This window comes from Pangasianodon hypophthalmus, chromosome 15 (assembly GCF_027358585.1).
Source record: "Pangasianodon hypophthalmus isolate fPanHyp1 chromosome 15, fPanHyp1.pri, whole genome shotgun sequence".
Taxonomy (NCBI): Eukaryota; Metazoa; Chordata; class Actinopteri; order Siluriformes; family Pangasiidae; genus Pangasianodon; species Pangasianodon hypophthalmus.
Window position 1 is genome coordinate 13,604,506 of NC_069724.1, and position 23,471 is coordinate 13,627,976.

A 23,471-nucleotide genomic window follows, 5' to 3' on the forward strand; every position below is an offset into this window, starting at 1 on the left:
AGGCATGAGGGAAAGGACTGGAGGAAGAAAAGCTGTGACCATAGAGGGAAAAAAACAATCAATGGCCATGTTTCTCTTCATCCATTTTTTAAAAGAGCTGTTAATGACAGACTCTGGAGCTGAAAAGATGCCAGTGAGGCCAGAGAATTTTGCAAGATCTGAAAGCCCATATTTTCACACACACCACGATGACTGTACAACTCAGCAAAAGGCAGAAATGCTCCCTCCTATTTCAAAGGCTTCATTAAGTAATAACAGGCTGAATGGCAACACAAACTGCAATGTCAGCAAGAGGGAGTCATGTGACCTTCATGTCACATTATTTGTTAAATATAAAAAGCAAACTGCAGTTTCCTGAGCATTACCAACACGAACCAATGATACTTGCACACGTTCAACCTCTTTCACACTGAGTAAAGTATAGGTAGATCAGGGAGCAAATCAATTAGTAAGTGCTAAATTCAACATAGATCATCTAAAAACCATTTAGGATCTATGAAGTACAAGTGGAGACATATACATGAGTTTTAATGCTGGAAATTTCAGTTCAGCTTGTAAAAGTCAGAAGACTTGTTAATGTCTTACTTTATGGATTGCATTACAGTCTAACATTTTCTTGTGTCTTTAATAGCTCTCAATCCTTCACTACCTGTTGGACAAGTGTCAGGAAGTCTATTATTAGCTTCTGATAAGTCATCATTTTTGAACATTTCTTTGGCATTTTAATTTGATCTGACTTTGAAGTACTGACTCTGAAGGTACACACCAGGCTGGAGTACTGAAGTAATTTTAAAACTACACATCATGCTGTGGGTACTGGAAGCAAACCTGATAAAGATGAATATATAGCACACTCACTAGCATATGGAGAGTTGGCAGCTGAGCCGTTGAGGAAGCTAGGCGAGCCACTCAGGTTGCTCATGGCTGTGCTGCCATAGCCGTTCATGCTGGTGGCCACAGTGCTGTAGCTGCTCTGCTGCGGTGTGGAGCTCGGCACATAACTATGAGGAGACACACTGCTTGTGTTTCGATTAAAGCCTGAGGGAAAGAGAATGAGAGAGATTCTTAGATAATATTCACAGAATATTTTTTTAGTCATTTCTATTCATCAGGATTTATAAGATCTAGTTTAATGCTACAAATATTGCACCACTACTGTTGGGATTATTAGGAGTTCATGCACAAGTAGAACCCATTTTATAGTGTGTTTGTGTCTACACTATATGGCCAAATGTTTGTGCACACCTGGCATTCACACAATTTTATAGGATATGTTTGACTATTGTAGCGTTACAATTTCCCTCCACTGGAACTAAGGGGCCCAAAAATATTCCAGCATGACAATACCCCTGTGCACAATGTCAGGTCCATAAAGACATGATTTGCCAAGGTTGGAGAAGTAGAATTCGAGTGGCCTGTCTTCAACCACACTGAACACCTTCGGGATGAAGTGGAATGCTGACTCCAGGCCTCCTCGCCCAACACCAGTGCCCAACCTCACTAACGCTCTTGTGGCTGAATGAGCAAAAACCCCCATAGCCATGTTTCAAAATCTAGTAGAAAGCCTTCCCAGAAGAGCTGAGGTTATTATAACAGCAAAGAGGAACTAAATCGGGAATGGGATGTTCAGCAAGCACATATGGGTGTGATGGTCAGGTGTCCACAAGCATTTGGATATATAGTGTATGTCTATGTGTGTGTGTTTTCTTTTGCTGTACTGAGGTTGGTGATAGCCCTTCTGTAACTATAATAATTCTATAATTATAATACTTATTATATAATATAATATTATATATATCATTAGTTATAATCATTTTACCTACAGTGAAACTAATAGGAAAGGTATGTACAGTAGTTGATGAGTAGATAGTGAGAAAGTAACTTCTTTTAATTTAGAGGGTTAACAGTCCCATGCTTGGATTAGATTCTGCCTCACTTATAAGTGAAGATAAAAGTGTCTTTTGGATAAAAGTACTTGTGAAATAAATGTAAATACAAATTGCTTCACAATAAGTTAGAGCTGAATATACAGCAGTGCTAAAGAGTAGGTGGGATATTAGAATTGTTAAGCATCCAGTCAGATTTCACTCCACTCTGATGAATTGTGACAAGGCTCCGTCAGAAATGTGGCAGAAAGTTGAGAAATCAAACAACTAGCACTCCGCACAATTGGACATTATCTGGGGTGGACATTTCATAAGCCCTTGGACTCATTTCAAGGCTTAGCAGAGTTCCTGAGTTTCCAGTAATACTGGAAGATTGCAGTTCAGATGAACTGTACCCTATTCACCTGTTTCTCATTGGACAAATGCTTGCACAAGGGAGGGAAGTGTCAGTTCATCTGATATGTATGTGTGTGTATATTTGTATGTGTGAGTCTTACCCTGATTGCCTCCTTGAGAGGATTCAGACACATTAACAGTGATTTGTCCGGTAAAGGAGTTCACCCCCATCATGCTGGCATGGACAGAGCTGTTGGTGAGCCCTGTTAGTTGATTGTGGTTGCGTGGTACATTGTAGAGTGCCTCGGCTATATCAGCAGCCCGCTTCAGTATGATCTCCTACACACACACACACACACACACACGGTTTAATTCATCAATAAGACCCTTCATAAAGTGTTTTTCTGTATGTTACAAAATCATTACTAACTATTTTCTATACCTACATATTACATTTTATTATATCTACTATCTAATATCTAGTAGAGTTTAGACATTATTATTATTTACAATTACTCCCACCAATCCACTGCTCCAGACAAGTCTCGTGTGACTTTGACAAATGTTTATTGACATCATAGGTGGGAAGCACCCTCAAAACTTTCGTAACCATGCAGTTGATCTGATGAACTGATCACACCCTGGAATGATTGTTTTCAAATGTTTTCAAGATGACACACCTGGTCACTTTGACGTTCTACTACTAAACGTTTCAAAATGACCTGGATGACTACAAAGCTTCATAGACTTGTTAATAAGAGCTGAACTCTAAAATGCTGTACCTGATTGTTATGAGGCATTCCATATAACGCCTCCACCAGATCTGCTGCTCTCTTCAAAATCACTTCCTATACCCACAGAAAAAGAGACAGAAAGAAAATTTAGTAAAGAAGAAAAACTAGAGAGACTGACCACTTTTCCTTCCCCCTCAATTCATTCCTCATACATTTTCATCGTATAATGCATGTCACCAACACGAGTGGAGAGCTAGCTTTTGACCACAACTGAGCAACAAGTTCTTCCACAAAGAGCAAAAAAGGGTCAAATTCCCATTTAATAACACCACGGACAGGCGAAAAGCACGGAGCTGCTGCTTGCTCAATTGTTTGGTGTCTGTTGAAATGAATAAGTGCAGTATTTCAACAAAACATCTGGTTTGGATTGAAGCAGAGACAATGAGATCTATGTTCTGCAGAAAAGGTCAGCCAGTTCCTCAGAGCTGCACTGAAAGCAATAACTTAAGGAAAACAGGACACGGCTAACGGCCTGGATCAGAGCAGTGCTATTGCTATGTGTCTAATCATGAGAAACAATTACTGAACCAATGCGTTTTCAGCATTCCCTGCATCATCATGTGATCTAATGCAATGTCTTTGCAGCATTAGTGAGACTCCTTTAGTTGTCTTCAGCATTTCTTGCTAATGCTGTTTGCTGTATGACATGAGCATCGATTGAATCTGTAACACATTACAAAACCTTACGTCAAAAAGGAGTAGATCAAATTTAGCCTTTAATCACCAAAGCAAAGAAATCAAAGCTACATTTCTTCTTCTTCTATTTTTTTCTAGAAACAGAATGCAATGGAGTTCACTTGTTCTATTACCACCATTATTTTCTGGTGTGTGAAAATAATTTTCATTGTTTTTTTCCCCTCAGTCCATGTATCTTCTGTGAGGTTTCTGTGAGGAGTTAATGTGGCAGGCCATGATTTGATCCACAGCAAAAATGTGATAACCTTCTCACAAACAAGAACTGTGAGAACTGTGAGAGCTGTATCAAAACATATTGCTTCTCGGCCAGCCCTAAGCTGATCACACACATACAGAGAGAAAGACAGAGAGAGAGAGAGAGAGAGAGAGAGAGACCCACCAAGGATCAAGACAGGGAGGTCAGGCAAGCAATAAGCTGTTTTAGTGTGCTGTCCAAGGTGCTAAATTCACTCAGTTACCACCATTGTGTTAACTTCTCCTTACTAACATGGCATGTTGTTACCCGCCGGCACAGGAGGGAGGAGTGCTCAGGTATGAGGTGATTACTGTAACCCAGGCGGACCTCCAGAACATGTAAATTAAAGTGTCAGTCAGATCAGAAGAAGTGAGGGTAGAGAGAGTATGTATGATGATGCTCTATTCATTCTTGCACTGGCTATGCTAATCATTACATGTGTTTAAGGAAAAGGTTTAAAAATATATTTAATAACTATAATATATAAATATATAAATAAATATATTTATTTCATTTTTGATTTCAAGTTTAGTTTCATAATATTAAAGAATCCAGCAATGTAGAGTGAATTTGTCTGTATGTAGACAATAGGTCTTTTCTTTCAAGTGTTTTTCAAATGTTAAATTAATTTCTGAAATGTAAATAATTTGAATTATATACTGTTAGGTAAATATTTTAAAGGGCTTGCAACAAAACTGTGGCAGCTATGCACAAGCAGACATGAAGAGACGCGAGCACAGACTTGCTTTATCATCATTTAAATGACGTCCTCAAGATATCCTCTGAACATTCCCAGCACTTTCTTTCCATTTAGAGTCCATAAGACTGACACAGGACCCAATAGATTACTGAATTTCATCTCAATGGAACATCCCTGGAGTCCTCTTTTATCATTTTTCCCCACCGCAGCTGAGCATCAACACTTTTTAATGACCTTTAATGAACCATTTTACAATCCTTAGGACAATTTTAGCTAATTCTCTGGCAATTCCTTTTTAGTCTTTTTGTACACTCTTTCTACATTTGCATTAAAAACAAGGGAGAGAGAAACCAGCTGAATCATAATAAGTCACAAATAGCTTTATACTTCCAGCGATTTTACTTTCTCTGAATAATGCCAGCCTGTAACACACACCAAATATAGCAGGAAGACATAAAAGGGAGAGGAAAATATGGTTGGTCCAGATGCTAGCATTAACACTTTATCAGAGAGGGGGAGTGTGATATGTTTTGGTTTTCTACTCTTATTTATTAACAAATTTAGCATTGTCTAATGCTTCATTAATGTATTTAGGATTTTATGAACTCGTTTTATTTGAAATAGCTTTCTTTGAAATTTCCAGTTCATAGTACATGATGTGGAGTTGGTCCTAACAAACGGTAATCTTGCCATCTTAGACTATAATGAAATGACACTTTTAAAAGAATAAACCCATGAATAACGGATGAACAGCTATGCCATTTCTAACATAATCAGAAACATGGTATCTGACATCACTGTGTGATTATCTGCATGAATTTGCAGGTCATTAAGCGTAATGCAGGATCACTAATGACAGAAAATGCTTCACCCCGTTTGATCACACTAACTTTAGCAGAAACAGCATGATATCACACACACTTCCTGTTAAAAAGAGAAAGAGACTGTGAAAGTGATGACGCCACCAGGAATGACACATCGAGTGAATTCCTTCTTTCCTTTGAGTCATTACCACATATCAGAATTCTGTTAGATCAGGAATGTTAATGATTTTTTTAATGCCAGTACTGCATCATCAGGCTCAAATTTGATCAATAATAGCTGTAAAAGTGCTGGTCATGGGCTCACTCACTCATCTGTTTCACACACACACACACACGCACACTCAAATCTGACCAATAAAAGCTCTAAAACTGCCCAGCTTGTGTTAGCTCCCTTCGGTGGTGGTATGAATGCCCAATAAGCCATTCAGACTTCTGTCTCTCTCCTCTAATCCCCTTACATGGGCCACTACACCATCTGTCCTTCACTGTCTGTCACTCTGTTTGTGACATTGCCTCTGTTATGCATGTGTTGGTAATTAGTTAGCGATGGTGTGTTTTTATAATGATTTTAAAAATCCACTGACATTTGTGGCATTTCCTTAGAAATACTGTAAGTAAGACGTGTGAAGGAGCAGAATATGATAAGAATTAGGGAATTGTGGAATTGTAATTAAATCAGCATCTCAATAGCTTGTCAGAAGAAAATTCTGAAAATTCATAACAAATATAATTTATTTCCATAGGCACACAGTTACTAAAATTATTTTCATCCTACTGGCCAGTTTAATCAACTTTGAATATGCACTGTACATATTCCGGTCTATGTTCTTGTGTAAAGTGTGTGTGTGTGTGTGTGTGTGTTGGCGTCTCTCTCCTCCTGTATCTAAGTCAGAAGCAGTATGAATGAAGCTTGCAGTTGAAAAGTGAGTCCCATCAACAAACTGTTATTACCTCACTAAAAACGAGAAAATCAATGAACAGCACACGGTCTCTGCGTGTGTGTGTGTGTATGTGTGTGTGTGTGTGTTAAAGAGAGAAAGATGCTGATGATGGCACCTGGGATAGCTGCCAAGAAACAAGTGAGAGAGATAAAAGAGAGAGAGAGGGATAGAGAGAAAGAGAGTGAAAAAGAGTAGAAGAGCAGCGTGGCATATCCACTCCCTATTTCTGACCTCTTCATTGTGTTTAACGCTGATCTGAATGTTAGAGCTGCCGAAATGATTTCTCTTCTCATGCTCTCTCCCTCTCACACACACACACACACACACACTCACACACAGAAACACGCACACTATGACTCAATTACTAGTGGTGGAGCAATAATAAAGTCTAGGCAGCAAAGTCTTCGATCGGCTGACCTGCTGGGAGGCACAAGCTGACTTCACCATGATGGATCACCTCCTGGTGCCTGTGCTTATAAACACACACACACACACACACACACACGGAGTGCATAGTGCTGTGCAGTGGACTGGCATTCTATGCAGGGTGTATTCCTGCCCCATGCCCAGTGTTCCTAAGATAGGCTCCGGATCCATCACAAGCCTGACCAGGATAAAGGATAATAATATAAAAATAAATAAATAAATAAATAAATAAATATAATATATAAATAGATAAATAAAAAATTATTTATAAATATAAATAATATAAACCTCAATTTTAGTAACTGCTTTTACTGTATAAAACCATGCAGATACTGATCAAGAGCTTTAGTTAGACGAGATGGTTTGAGTATCTAATCTGGTGTGCTGATGCACAACAATCTATAAAATTTTCACAGAAAGGTACAAAAAACAAAACACATCCAGTGAGCGGCAGGTCTGTGGGCTGAAATGCCTTGGTGAAGAGAGAGCTCAGACGAGAATGGCAAGACTGGTTCAAGCTGCCAGGAAGACTAGGGTAACTCAAATAACCACTCTTTACAGCCATGCTGAGCAGAAAAGCATCGCATGCATAACCTTAGGTGAACATGGAGAAGAATGTTCAGCCCGGTTTGTTGGGTTCCACTCATGTTAGCCAAGACCAGAAATCTGAGGCTACAGTGTGCACACACTCACTCAAACTGAACAACTGAAGCTTCGAAAAAGTCCAAGCTGTGTTTTTCTAATCTTCACCTGCCCAGTTTTGGTGAGCCTGTAGCCTCAGATTCCTGTTCTTAGCTTACAATAATAAAACCCCTCAAACCAGTCTGGCCTTTTCCCTCTGAGCTTTCGCAGAACTGCCGCTCACTGGATGTTTTTTTTTTTTTAAATTACTCTTTTTTTTTTGCAACTCTAGAGACTGATGTGTGTGAAAATCCCAGGAGATCAGCTGTTTCTGAAATACTCAAACCAGCAGCTATTATAGTTTGTATAATTTGTCCTTTCAGAGAAGGGACTATTTTTTTCAGAGGAAGGAATTTGGGGTTATATGTTAACAAATGTAGATTGAAATCTTGGAAAATGCAAGCTACCAGCGTTTAGTTTTCCATTATAAGTCAGTTTCTAGTGAAGATCTTTTCCATTCTTTCTCAGTACAGGTTATTAGGTTGAAACTCGCTGGAATATTCCATTAAATGTCTTGCTCTCTAATTGTACACTGTAGTATTACAAAAAAGAAATCTGTGAATCACACACACACACACACACACACACACCTGGAGCAAATCAACCATAACACACTTCTTGGAGTGTTTTCATGTACTTTTTCCTGGAATCTCACAATTCATCTTTGTCAAACTGAGAGGAAATAAACAAAGGGGGATACCGGTGTGAACCCCCTTAAAAAAACTACACTGATGTGCAATTTATTGATGTGAGACTGAGGTGAATTTTCCTGCACACTGAAAACACAAAAGTAACTGAGTTTAGTGACATAAAATGAAACGCACTCTGCCTAGTTACCTTAGCCTGAACCATGTGTGAAATATTTGATATGTATTTGATCACTTGCTGTATATTTTGTGTATTTTTAATTGCGTGATTGATTAGGATTGTTATTTCATGTCAATAAGTTTTTTTTTTTATGTAGAGCTCCTATAGATTATACTGAACGTAAGATGCGCTATATAAGAGTATAGTTTTTTGAACAAACACACACACACACACACACACACACACAAGCACACACACATTTCTAATGGTCTTACTGCACTGCTTTTGTCTTCAACTTATATCTGTACAACCCTTCTCACAATGTGTTTATACTTATCTTACTATTAAGTCTTCCAAACGTGCACACACACACACACACACACACACACACACACACTCACACACACTTCCAATCACAGCAACACACAAGCACAAAACTGAGTCATTTATTGCAATTAGTCACATTAGTCTATGAGCTCACAGACAAATGGGGAAGCATGTTATGTGTGTCTCATTCCCCAGGAAACTCACAGGCAGAAGATTAATTGTTAAGAACACAAACACACGTGTGCACTCATAAAGAAGGACTGCAAAAGCCACACTGTAAAATACACACCAAACTAAGGAGAAAATCATACACTGCTCCAGCAGGACCACACCAGATTTAAAATCTCTGGCTGAGACACACACATCAGCACACAAGGCACACCATGGATGATGCAGCAATGATGTAACTCTCCTTATGCTTTGGCAACAGCTGCTAATGACTCAAGAACAGCAATCATTACTGCACAAGTCTTATCTACAAGCCCACAATGACATCAGAGCGAGGAGTCAGCCATCTTAGTCTTTTAATAATGTTCAGTTCACACTCTGATGTAAGCTCCTCATCTTATATCAGGAATAATCTGGAAATTATCTGGAAATAGTCTTGAAGCCAAAAGTCACAAAAAACAAAACAATAATGGACAATATGTAAGCACAAGATCATGACTGTCCTCCCAACACGGCCTAAATAATATTTTGTTAACAATGCTCTTAATGATCATGAAGAATTTCAAACCCAACTTTGTATGGTATAATAATGTGTACTGTTTGTGTAGCAGGGTCAATAAGTCTACTAATATGAAATCAATAAAATCGAGATACATTGTTTACAACTAACACCAACCCAATTTTAATTGCTGCAGGAATCCTTTTTTAGAAACTGAATGATATTCAAATATCCTGTTTACACACAATTTGAGTAATTTTTAAGGTTGTTAGTGTGAACACATGTTAAAGAATGATGTGTCTTTATGACAAACACTTGAAAGTGATTCAGTCAGTTCTGTGTCTTCATACTTTACAGTCAATACTGTTGTCAATAAATACATACCAACACTAATTAGACAGAATATAATTTGAAAATATAGTTTTTAAATGTAACAGTATTTGGTGGTGGACTTAGACATCTGGATCCTTCGTTATCAGTAGACACTTTAGAAGAGTGAATGAAAACATTCTGATACTCTACTATACATGTGTATAGTAACAGTACCGACTCTACAAGTCTAGTCAGAATGTAACAAACACACGGTACCTTTGGCAAGCGCTCTGGGTCTCCAGGATGCCGAGGAATGACCTTCTGTAGCCGCTGGAAACCATAATCAATGGTGGGCTCATTTAAAGCTGAAAAACAGACACCATTAATGCTATAACATTATTCTATGGATGACTGGTCCCACCATTAAATGACTGATTGCTGCTTTAGCATTAAATCTGATTATAGATATTTTCTTCAATGGTCCACTAATAAAGTAACTGCCAGGGCATACCAGTTACAAGTCACAAATCAATAAATCATTAAAGTCCTACATAAAATTATAACATGAGGAAATGGAAGAAAATCACACTTCAGCAAAATCATGACAGGTTTAACACCATAGAAAGTGCCACTGAAATATACAATTGTTCTAATGGAAGCCATTGCATTTTCCCATGATTACCTGCATTTATTCTGCTCTAAGTGTAAAAGGCAGGTACAAAATGGCAATCTTGGGATTTGAAAGATGGTGCATTTTGGTATAGCAATTACTGCGCTTGGAGTCTTTATCTTGTCAGAAACATGAAAGTGCAGCAGTCATTTAAAAGAATATGAAGACTGAGAGAAGGATTTACAAGCTATCTCACAAAAGTTGGTTCAATAACAGAAAGAATATGGAGAGGAAAAAATATATATGGATGCATTTTATGGCAGTGCTTTGTTTTCAAAAAGCGACTGTTTAAAAGCAGGTTTCAGGCCAAATTGCAAATTCAGACAAAATGTTCTACATTTTGAGAAATATCTTTTTAAAATAAGAAACTGTAGGCACTAGTTATGCTGATCTTGTATCAGTGTTTGGCTATTCTATACTTCTTTGATTCATGATGTGGTCCAAAGCTAAGACTGACCTAGGAACTCAGACCATGGACTCTTTCGTTTATAGTATATACATGGCTTTAAAAGAACTTTCTTCCACCACTTCATGAAGAAGGAGTTTTAAAATGCAGAGAAAAGAGGAAGAGAAACCCAAAACGTGGTTTGGATGGTGTGAGCGCGAGGGAGTGTTAGGGGTTGGTGGGTCACAGAGAGAAAGTGGAGTTGGGTGCTTTCCTGTCAGTTGGAGCAGATGGTCACAGTTCAGTGAATTCTAATAAAGTTATAATGACGTTAGTATGTCGGCCAATATGAGGGGAAACTTAAGAAACTTTAGTAGATGTTGTTCAGGATTTTTCAATATAACTTGAATAAGTCTGAAAGTTTATATATATATGCAAATATATATATATTTGCATTTCTGGGTCAGCTATCTTAAGTTAATCACTTTAATCAATCACCTTTCAATTGACATGACTGTTTTATGGAGTCAGAAAATGGTCAAAAACATGTAGATATTGTAAAACAATATTCAATGTACTGAACTGTGTTGCTGTATTCGAACATTTACATACTTATAAAAGTACACAAAATACTTGGAGTGTGGGGAAAAAGGGTATGAAAAAGGACATTCACAAATATGTGAAAATCTGCTGAATAAATATAACATAATTTAATATGTGAAGAAAAGAAATTGCAGCTGTAAATGAAATGTGAATGTGTAAATCTATGGTGCACAAATGATTTTCAATGTGTGAGTGTGTGAAAGAATAAGAAAAGTTTTGCATTTCCATGTGCGATGGTGGGAGTTGCCTTTGTGACAGTTGATCATCTCCACCTGTTTGTTTGAACTCCTTTCTGCAAGTGAGAATTTTTACCCCATCGTACTGTTGAAGTGCTGCTCCAATGGCTCAGGGTCCAACCAAGTAGACAGTTTGAGTAAAACAATTAGGACCAAAATGGAGGAAAATTGGTTAAACTGATGTTAGCTAGCTTCCTTGCAAGCTTAGTTAGCTACTAAATGTCACAGAGCTACTGCTAGAGTGGTAACTTTTTTAATATAAGAAATTATGGCCACAGTGAAGTTGCTCAGCATTTCTTTTTGCTCAGCAATGAACAGCAAGAAAATGTCCACATTAGTCTTCAGTGAGGCAGATATATTACCAACATAACACAGTATATCTGGGACAACATAATATGTCTGGGAATAACTGCACAAGAAACATAGGTTTTATTTTTTTTAAAAATGCCTCTTTTTTTTAGCATGTACATCTTCTGTTATTTTGTAAACAACCATACCATTCTTGCCGAATGTCTGCTGTATAGCAAATGTTGAAGTGAATTTGCACCTTGCATCTGCCTTCACATTTTCATTTGATGCTAATCCCACTGCCCATCCAACCTCATAAATAAGTTTAGTATATTAACATGTGTGACAAACTGTGTTTTATCAGAGAATATATATTTTTTTGCATTTTGCATCTATTTAGCACATTATTAAAAGGATCACCCACCTCATGTGATCAGATATCAGTTTACTATATTCCAGTCTGTTTTCTCTATTCTAACTGAGGTGGGTAGATAAAAACCCACCTTTTAGACTTTATAGTAGTTTTATAGGGTAGATTTTATTCTGATTGAGTTATCATTCAAATGATTAATTCATTATTAGGCTGCATGTTAACATAACTATGGAGGATAAACATTCACTTACTGAAGGGGAGTAAGAAGGAGCCTGACAGACAGGGGACAAACAAACTGGTAATAAACTGATCTCCCATTATACATTAACACGCCTGATTCTGAACAATCACTGGATAACATACAAGGTAAATAAAATAAATTATTAGATATCTGTACATTCTAAGATCACACAGTAATCACACTGCAATGTAAAAACATTGTGTGCAAGTAGTAGAATAACATCTCTAACACTGAAAACAATACACCAAGTTTTACAGAATGCCCCAAGCCTTTCTTAGAAAAGAAAGAACCTTTACTCTCCTTCCACACACACACACACACACACACACACACACAGAGTGACTCATAAGTAAATCCACTGATATGATATTTGCATAATCTGTAAGCCTACAAAACAATCTACATTAATTATTTATTAATGATGCCCTGAACACTGGAAATACACAAACTATGACGCAATCAACACAAACTAATACAGGTAGTGTTTTATACATGTACATGTTTGACAAGCAGAAATACATGTCAAAGCACATACATGAACTAAATCTGTGCTCATGTACCCTCTAAGTAAAATGGGGAAGTGGGACTGTTGTTGGCCTAAACTTTCACTATAGCCAGTAGAATATTTTCTACATGTAAAATAAGTGCTAACCACACGGTGAGTATTTATAACTTGGCGTAGCTCTTCTTTTGCAAACTGTTTTATTGTTTTCTTCGTACTCCCACATGGCTTCAGTTTGCTCGGGGATGCTGTTTATTGTTCTCCCTGAGCAATCATAGCAGTTAACTGCTCCAAAATAGCATTGGGGCCAAGTTGGAGATGTTATGTTACATGCTAACATCTCAATGCTAAATGTGACATTATATGCATTAGCTGAGCAAGCATTAGTGCTAATATATTAGAGAAGCGATAGACAGTGCAGCAACTTCAATTCTTTGCCGCTACCTTACCCTGAATTCTGAAGGAATTGAGAGTTATTAATACAATTCACACCTCAGATTCATACCTACATTTCTAAACAGTTATTTCTGAAGGGGAATGGAGCACAACTCATGGATGGAAATGTAGCTTCATAACTAAAGTGAAATGCAACTGAACAGGGCTTAGCTAGCAACTGGATAAGTGTGATGTGGATCCAGAGCCTTTTCCAGGAACACTGACCAGGAGATGGAAATACACCCTCAACATGACACCGATCAATCACAAGGCAACTTTCACATATACAATCACATTTAGTGCCAATTTAGAGGCATCATGCCAACACCACCCCTTCCTGTCGCAGCAAGAACAAGGGCTCCACAGCACATTATCTACATACCCTGGTTCAGAGTTAGAGCTAGAAACCTTCAGGACAACTCAGGCATGTGTTTCTCTGATGTCTAAACATGCTTATAGCACAAACTCTCTCTGCTTCAGCATCCTGACTCCTCAGTGGGGGCACAAGCTTTCTTCTTCACCCCAAACCATACTTTTCAGGCAGTATGTGGGATAACAACTCACTTCCTCTGCACTTGCATTAATTGCCTCTTGTATTACTTATTCTTTTTTAAATTTATTGTATAATTAATTATACATTTAGGTTTAAAATTACCCTTTCGTTACTGCTTGTCTTTTATATTGTTTATATGTGTAGGTGACTCTAGCACTTTTACAAGCTAGCATTTGTTGCCTGTTTTTTAAATTAATGAATTGTTGCAGATTACCTAGATGCTTTGTATCACTGCACCTTCAACAGTTAGAATGTTTTATAAGTCACTCTGCATCAGAGATCTGCTAAATCACTAAATGTAAAAACAAAAATGTTCTCTGCTTAGAAACTGGAGTAGAAATCCAAAAACAGTTTGTATCCATAAGATGTTTCAGGGCATGTGTTAATTGAGGCTTTCAGACTACATTTGCTGTGGATTTGGTCATTATCAGGTTGTTAAAGTTCTTAAAACAAGCATGGCCTTAATAGCCTGTTTCAATGGAATAAAATTGCAAAAATCACCAGTACAAAAATATTGGCTGGTGTCAAGGAAAATGTCAAATTGGTATGACAGGAATTACCTCAGCAATGAATTAATGAGCAAATAGGCTCCAACTCTCTCTCTCTCTGTCTCTCTCTCTCTCTTTCTCGCTCTGACCACATTGTGAGCGATCTCTTGCAATCAGACAAATCAATGCTCATTGAAATTTCATGAGGACAGATGCATGCCTCATCATATTTCACAATAATGATCCAGGGAGGAGGATGGTCTGAGCTGTGGAGAGTGGGTGGAGGAGGAAGGGAAACAGGGAGAATCAAGAAGAAGAAGGACTAGATGTCTATGATTGATCAGAATAAAAAGTGAGTATAAGGTCATAAGTTAACAAACGCTATCAGTTATTATTGCACAGGAGTATATCTTAGAGCACAATATAAACACCAAGAATAATAATACATTACAGTAAGAGATGTGAGAACCATACTAATGCTCACGCTATGACTACAGCATCCTCACTGGGCCACAGACCCTATTTCAATGGCCAATTTAGAAGGGCAGATCCTTCTAGTTTAATTAAAAAAATAATTTTTCAGCACCCCCAGAGGACCATCCCCTGTGACATCATACAATACCAATAAAATGTTTTTACCTCCTCCCCATTTTTGGTTCCACATATCCTGTCATAGTGTTGCAGTAATGAACATGGGAGTGTATAGCAATCTCCTCAGCTTTGTTTTTCCCTCCTCCAGGTATGATCTGAAAGTGAGGGCTCTGGGGGATCGATTCTTGCAGCAGGGCAGCGTTCGATACTTCTGAATTATTGCTTCATTCTTCCCTCCTTATTATAGATGAGTTATTTTCCCCAAGCCACCCAGTTTAGGATCAATAAAGTATCTTGTCTTATTCACAAACTTATTCTTATATCTTCCCTCCCCTTCTCCCTTGTTCTCTGTTATCCTTAAGATGTATGGTTTGACATTGGAGATTTGTGTGGTGGGAAGGGGAAGGTGGTTTGTGTGTTCTGAAAGATACAGCAATTAAAGAAAAAATACACCCCTGCTGAACTTATGGGGGTGCATGCACCTCCTCATTTGGCATTTCTACTTATATCATATAAAATAAATCCAATGAAGATAAATGATTACATATGACTCTGGTGTCAATCTGAGTTCGCGGAAAGCCATATCCCTACACAAATTTGTGCGTTCCCTCATTTAACACAACAAATCCAGCCTATGAAGACCTTGATAATTAGCTGACAGGTTGAATCTGGTCTGTTAAATGAGGTAGGAAGTCTGGAAACTGACAACCCTGACTTAATTGAAATGTGAAGGCTGCAATATAACAGCAGTCTACGCTAAATGGGATGCCACGCAATATGCACATATCTGCACCACAATAACATCAATATGTAATGTATAGAGCTAATTCTTTAGGATTCTAACTAAAGATGTAGCATAAACAGGGTTTGTCTTGCTAGGTATTGGTTTATTGATTGCACACTTCACACTTCCTCTTTACAAACCGCCAGCACTGACACATACTTTCACGAGTGACAGGGCACCTCCACTGTCAATTATAGAAGATTTATTAGGTACTGTGTGCCCTTTGCAACTAAATCAAGGCCAGAGAGGAAAACAATGAAACAAACAAAGAAAGAAAGGCAAAGAGCAGTGCTTCATGAAGGAATGATAATGAATTATTGTGCCTAGGCTATATGCAAAAAAGTCTGTAGGCTTCTTCAGTAAAACCCACAATGCATAAAACTCTGCTCTCCTAATCACCTACCCACTGCCTTGTCCATTTAAAGTCTTATAATACACTCTTCCATAGTTTGACTCTCATTGTAAATCTTGGTTGACTGATTTTAGAGGTTACAAAACCTGACATACTACTGGCAGTTTCCAGGTAGCCACAGATTAGCACCTAGCTGGAGCCTGGCAGGAGGCGTCCATGGCTCTGCCTGTATTGATTTAATTAGACCCGCAGAGCTGCTAGCAAGCTACGCTAATAGCCACCGCTCACACAGTTCAGTAACAGGCTGATTAGTTTTGCCAGCTGTTCACTGAGTACTAGCTATGCCAAGGCCAGCTACCACTTTCGCTTTCCAGTCACCCAGCGCAGGTTTTTACAAAAAAACAAAATCAAGGAGTACAAGGAAGTTGGGGTTTCAGCTTGTATAAGATGGCTATTCTGTTTTAGTTTAGTCAGAAGCATCAGTACAAGTTACGGGTTCATGTAGGATTTAATCTGAGCTGAGGGAAATAGGAGGAAAAAACATTTCATTCTTCTTTCTCAGTGCACACCTCCCTACAGCTGCACTGACTATGAAAACACACACACACACACACACACTTTCTAACTTTATTTCCATGGATCCAGTATTTAAGTGTGGCCTCCGATTTTGAATCACTTTCATGTGTTACATGTTCATGCAGATGTTACATGAGGTGTAAACCCAATGAACTCAGACCTATAAATACACTCTGTCAAACACAGCACTAGTAATTTGCTAATGAGTTCTCAGGGGTTTGTCCTTTGACCTCAGTATTTGTGGGCATTAATGGGTGATTTTGGCATGTGTTTTGATGCTGCCTCAGGTAGAGGTCTCTCTCTCTCTCTCTCTCTCTCTCTCTCACTTACTCTCTCTCGCTTTGTGTTTACTGTTTATAACCATGTTCATATAACCAGAATATGTGTGTTTGGGGCAAAGACTAAGCTAATTAATACAGAATACATTAGTCAGAGAGGAAAGAAATGCAAAATGGAAAGATGCAGTTCTACTCGTTACAGAACTATTGAAATTGTTCTGGGAGTAGGTCCACTAATTTAGTGTGTGTGTGTGTGTGTGTGTGTGTGTGTCTAAAATGAGTGAGGCACTTGTTTTCTTTGTGTTTGTGCACCCATGTGTGTTTGTATGCAATCCGGAAATCTACTCAGATCGTTTCGGCCCTTTTTTCTGCAAATGACTTCAAGATGTAGGCCAATAAAGCTCCCACTGTTTGTCTAACTAAACTGTTACAGTGTTTACAAGCAGAGCTCGTTACTATCTCCTCATCTAGAGTAATTAAGGAAAAAATATCCCCTGTTTCTGTTAAGTTTTTGGTATATAGGCTCTACATTTCGCTTTTCTGTATGTAAGTCAGAATGTAAGTGTAATGCAGATAAATGATTACAGACAGCTTAAATGGAAAGCTATAAAGACTGCTAATAACAAACACATACAGCCCCCATTATTGACCTAATCTGTGGCTGATCAGAGATCAGTACGGCTGCTCAGGGAGAGGGAAATAGGCTCATATATTAACCATAAGGCAATAACTAAGAATCCATATAACTAAAGACTATACTGAAACTGACAATAATAACTTCCTTGAAAGCAAGTGGATTGGACTCCAGCAGTGTATGCCTGTTTATGCTTATACTCTAATGCTCTAGACCCTGAAAGTCCTTCATCTTGTCCATCTGGGGAATCCCTCAAAGGTTCTAGGTAAAGCCCTACAAAATATTGTTTCACTATCAGATAAGGTTTACAGTAGCAGTGTTTGTAGCTTTTAAAGAAGGTAAAACTCCCTTAATTTTCCAAACAACTCTTTTCCCTAAAAGTGTAGATACCCCTGAAATTTCACCCAAGATGGTAGAAGTTCTTCAATAGTCACTTTTCTTTTATGATGATCACTGCTTGTATATTTGTGGGTCAGCTGATGTAACTTTGGCGTGAGATTGGACAGCTTACCTGTGTAAATGAATCTGCCTGGTGTCCCTTTGCAAAACTGTTTTGACTTGTAGGACAGCGTAACCTCCACGACTCCAGGGATGTGCCGAGGAGGCGTCTGCACCCGGATGGCATGAGGCGTGATGAGCTGATGGGAGAGAGACAGAGAGAGACAGAGAGAGAGAGAGAGATATTAGTGTCCCTGATTAAGACATTTTTTAAACAGTTTATTGTTATTCCTATTTGTAAGATGTACCAGTTTGATCACTTCAGACTTTATTTTCACAAAACTTATTTGGTTGCTTCCATATTTAATATTGTAAGTATGTTTCTGTTTATTAACTGTAGAGGCAGCTGTTTATTGCAGTAGTCCTGCTTTACTGTCGAACCAGTGTGTCTGTGTATTAACACTGAAAAAACTGGCATCCAAAATGCCAAGAACCCTGAAAACAGTAAGTAAATATGACCGAAATGTGTATCTGTGTATTGTGAGTTTGTATATCATACTGATCATTATCAGGGGTTTGATGGGGCTGTTGTTGCTTTGTGAAAGGGCACATGGGGTCAGGACTCCTTGTCTAGAGACACCCTAATTAAAAACCTGCTCTAGAGATAAACTTGAAATGATCAACTCTAGACACTATCCTTGTTCCCAAACACTAATCACTCAGTTATGCTCTGAACTAAATATTTAAGTATATATTTATATGGTACATATTGCTCATTAATTTTTTAGCTTTCTCTTTGTCACACAGAGAAATGTTTGTATATCGATGTGTGTGTGTGTGTGTGTGTTTGTGTATCAGTCCCTGAACATGAACTTAAGCTGGGAGTTTCTATATGTGACCTTTAAAACAAAGCCCAGTATAAAGACTTTATAAACAGAGGCTCGTGTACTGTTAAGCCATACACACATGTATTCCCCTAGGGCTAATCAGGACCATTTTTTTTACCCCATAACTACATAATGCCTCTAACTCTCCCTGCAAAAATGTCATTCAGTCACCTAAATGTTGTAGAGACTAATGTTGAGACAATCTAGTATTTTTTTAACATTTGTGAGCTAAGTATGATGTGAACTAAGAAAGACATAGGAAAAATTAAACTTCTCTCTGTCTCTCGCTTTCCCTCATCTCACACTATCAGGGGTAATCAAATCCATAGCTGATGGGCATAGCTGAGGGGTCTCTGGGTGGGCCTCATCATTTAGGAGCTATGAGGTTAGGGCAGAAAGGTCAAAAGGTTATGAAGTGTACAGGAACAGCTTAGAGGGGGAGGAGCCAAAGGGCAGAAAATGTGTCCCAGATGTACACTGTCACTGCACTATGCAGGCATCCTGTGCTGTTTTCATGTTTCCTCATTCCTCTGATATGTAATTCCAGATCATATCAAAAGCACTTGGAAAAAGGATTTGCATTGGAGGCAATGGCTATGAAGCGAGCATCACTGGATAAGTAATGCCTGAATTTAATCACAAAGCACTTGATCAGTCTACACCACAGATTTGTCTCAAATGGCATGCTATGACTGAATATTTAAAAGTATACACTGTCCCAGTATACTACATACGAAAGTTTTAAGTCGGTTTGTACATGAAAGATTCCTTAAATTTAAATAATAAGCATTTTAGAGAAATTAAGTTTAAAATGTATGTGTTGTAAACAATAGTGTTGCACTGCATTCAGTACTGCTTGACTTCAGCTAGATAACTTTACCAACATTGTTTCCTGTATGATACATATTTTTAATTTTAGTGTACAGATCATTAACACATATAAAATAATTTTGAGATGGAGACAAAAGCAACACTACAGACAACCATCATATAGCCACATTGGCTATATATGTTATCTGTTATCAACTATCCTTATCAGTATCTGTAGTGCATGATTTTTTTTTTTTTAGAGATCAGAAGCAGAATAATTAACATTACTGTCATATTTTTAATAAGTATAACATTTGAAGATTGGGAAAATCTTCTTAATAATACAAACAGCATATGGAGATTGTGTAGTCCCCTTCAGAAGGAGCGCTTTGAGTAAATTAACATTTTTCCATTAAGGAATCATAGGAATGGAATTCAGTACCACTACACATAAAACAGATTAACACATAATTCTTTTTCAAATCAGTTGAAATTATGACTTATTTATAGTCACATTTGCACACATTACAATCTCAGTTGTGCTGCTTTGTTATCTTAATTAATCATCTAGTTGAGTGCCTTGTCATACTCTCTTTTTCTTGTGTTAACTGCTTGCTTGTTGTTAACTAACATTTTTTAATTGGTTAAATGTGTTTTATTGCTTTGTTTGTGTTTTGTTGGTATATGTGCATTTCTATTAACCGTCTATTAACTGGACCGGTTATACATGCTGTCTTATTTTATGTGCAGTTGTTCTTTTTCTGTTAAATGTTTTTGTTATTGTATGTGTTATTTTGTAATATTCCCTTTCCTTTATGCAATGTTAACTTTAACATTTTTATGCACCTTTTTTTATCGAGCCTATTATCTGGCCAGGAACAAGAGATGAAAATGAGCACTTTGTGCAATCTCATTTACAGTTCCTTCAGGCTGTTTATCAGTCCCTGACAAATAAGGTTAGTGCGAAAGTGTTGATTGCTCCATGCTTCGATTGTTTGGCATATGTAGTAGGCTGCATCATTCAGTTTGTTTAGTACACTACATTTGTCTGTAATTCCTAGCTGAACAGACAGTTATGGATATTAAACAATCACCTATAATAGTACCTAACTGTGTGATTTGAGACATGGCTAAAATTTATGTCTGCTCTAGCTCTGGCTTGAACATGTCCCCTCAGCACTTTTGTTCCCTGAGCGCTTGTTTCTGTCTCATTACAGGCTATTAATTTGTGTATTTATACCACTGTGCATGTCTATGGATGTTGTAAAGACTGACAGTATACCTCAACAAGCCTAAAATACATAAAGTTATTTATTTATATTTATATGTACCTTGACCTAGTAAGATTCCCTCATTTCCCTATGACTTTTCTTTGGATTAATTAGTAGTTCAGTTCCAGTTTTCCAGCCCCTTTCCAGCAATGTCCTTTACAGCTGACTTGGATTGACAGAAGTATTATCCTTTAAGTACCATGTTGGACATTAACAAAGAAGCATGGACAACCATGGATACATTATATTGCTGTATGGAAAAACCCAAATCAAACTTAGCTAGTAAGTCTGACTGCCTCTGGCTTGGGCTCACAATTTTGTGGAAGCATATTAGATGGTCAGTTAGGGAACATTTAGCCGATATTTAATACACAGTCCACTTCCATAAAGATTTGTCATTCTAAACAAAGCCTCTTTTATGATAGTATCTATTGAGTTACACACTCACTGAGGTTTAAAGCGATTTTACCCACCTCACTCCAGACCAGCATGGTACCGAAGATAACCTGCAATCCATCGAAGAAGTTGTCCCCAATGATTATGACTGTAGCACCCCCCGTTGTCCATCCTTCGCTAGGGCTAATGGCTTTGATGCAAGGTGCTGCTGCTTTCCAGTAAAAGTACCAACAGAAATATTGTGAAGGAGAAAAAAGAGAGAAGACATATTATTAATTAATCCTTTTTAATCATTTCTACATATTATTCAATAAAGACAAGAATAAAAAATTTCTCCTAAAAAACATCCTATCATATTCTCATCTTTCAGGCCTGTCAGTAACACTACTACATGATAATTGCATGTTTAACTCTCAAGAAAAGAAACTTTTGAGTACTGGGGGTTGAAGTTTGGACACTTCAACCCTCGTTTCCCAAGAGGCCTCGGGGTTAGAGATGAGGTTCTTATGTGGTTTGTTTCAGGAGGTTTGGGGGGCATTTGGGGTAGGTAGTATGACACCTCTACAGCGCTCATTTCGAAGCCAGAGCAGGAAACAAAAACCCACAGACGTCACTGGGAAAGCTCATACAGCTGGATTTAACTAGGATTCCCACACCACATGGCCTACAAAGATCAGCGGTGGTTTTCATGGCCGTTGCAGTGCCTCTCAGGCATGAAAACAAGGCCTCGCTTACAGTGAGAATTCCCATTGAATGTTGTGTCTGGGATTTCTTCTTGATGACAATGGCAAGTCATTACAGGATGGTCCACATCACAACAACAGTGAATTAATATCTTACATCAGACTAAACATATTGGTTGTTAAGAGGAAAATCAGTGAAAAAGGTGAAAAACTTTTTATCCAGAAGTTGAAATTGAAATAACAAGATGTAAGAAATTGTTAAAGTAGAATTTTACAATGAAATATTTCAGATGTTTCACTTACAGCAGCTGAATGTTTTCTTTGATTATCATAAGGTCATGGCTTAACCTGTTTTCAGTTAGTGCATACTACACATAAAATGAAATAAAATTGTGTGCCCATTGGCTTTTACTGTCATGTCCGATGTTTCCTAATGTGAATCAGGGTTCTATTTTGGACCTGTCCCCACCCCTGGCATGCTATTGGTCTGTTCCCTTATTGTTCTCAGTTGGTTCTAGTTTCCTTGTGGTCACTCTTCTTATTTATGTCCTCTGTGTTTCTTTGTTTGTTGCGAAGTCTCGTTGATTGTTATCGTGCATTTCATAAGACTTGTTTCCTAGTTATTAATGTTTCTGTGTCCCACGTCTCTTGTTCTGACTCTAGCCTGTGTTAAAGTTTAAGAGTATGGATTTGCTTGATATAACTCTGACTTCCAGTCTAATGATCCTCACTTTGTAAAATGCTGATGAATAAACATGTTGAGAATCCACACTTGTGTCCTGCCTACAAGTGCATGCAAGTGAGTCCTCTGACCTCATACTGCACTCAACGAGTATTTTTGTCACAGTTCTCTGGTGTACATGTGCATTGTTCAGCAGATTTCCTGTGTTGCGCTCTGTGGTACATGTGGATTGGTGACAGCATGGTGAACAGGGAACAGCACGGAGAGAGGTCAGTTCACTTATTAGAGCAGTTCTCTCATTAGCGCTGGCGGGGGGTAAAGAAAGCAATTTAGCTGCTTAGCCTGCCAGTGTTCACCTCTGTTTAGTTTTAGAATAGTGTCATTCACCATAATAAGACACAAAAGACAGCGAGATTGCTCGGGTCCACTATGAGATGTTTTGTTTTTTTTTTTAACATTGCAAGCAGGAAGATGAAGACAGGCAGGATTTAGGGAGTTTTAGAGAACCACAAACAATTGGTTAGCTGTGGAAAGAAAATATGGTTCTGGCTCCATAATAAGGCCCCTTTCTGGAGTCTGATTCCTTCAATCAGAATGTTATAAACAATGCAGTATGCAAAGAAACTGTGAACATGAGACTGTCGGACAATAAAAAGTGGACATTCTCAACCACTAGAATACTA

General features: G+C 38.0%; 1 protein-coding gene across 3 annotated transcripts in view; it reads right to left on the bottom strand.

Moving 5' to 3' along the window:
* The window catches only part of ebf1b (EBF transcription factor 1b), a 108,511-nt gene that overhangs the window by 9,341 nt on the left and 75,699 nt on the right, over positions 1–23,471 (bottom strand). For 2 of the 3 annotated variants that reach the window (XM_053240068.1, XM_053240066.1), the window contains exons 9-14: positions 21,501–21,634; positions 18,133–18,259; positions 9,909–9,997; positions 3,005–3,070; positions 2,384–2,561; positions 859–1,038 (exon numbers count right to left, since the gene is read on the bottom strand). In XM_053240068.1, the coding sequence (XP_053096043.1) occupies positions 859–1,038; positions 2,384–2,561; positions 3,005–3,070; positions 9,909–9,997; positions 18,133–18,259; positions 21,501–21,634 (774 nt within the window). The remainder of the gene's footprint in view (positions 1–858; positions 1,039–2,383; positions 2,562–3,004; positions 3,071–9,908; positions 9,998–18,132; positions 18,260–21,500; positions 21,635–23,471) is intronic. The other variant, XM_053240067.1, reaches the window with a different exon arrangement.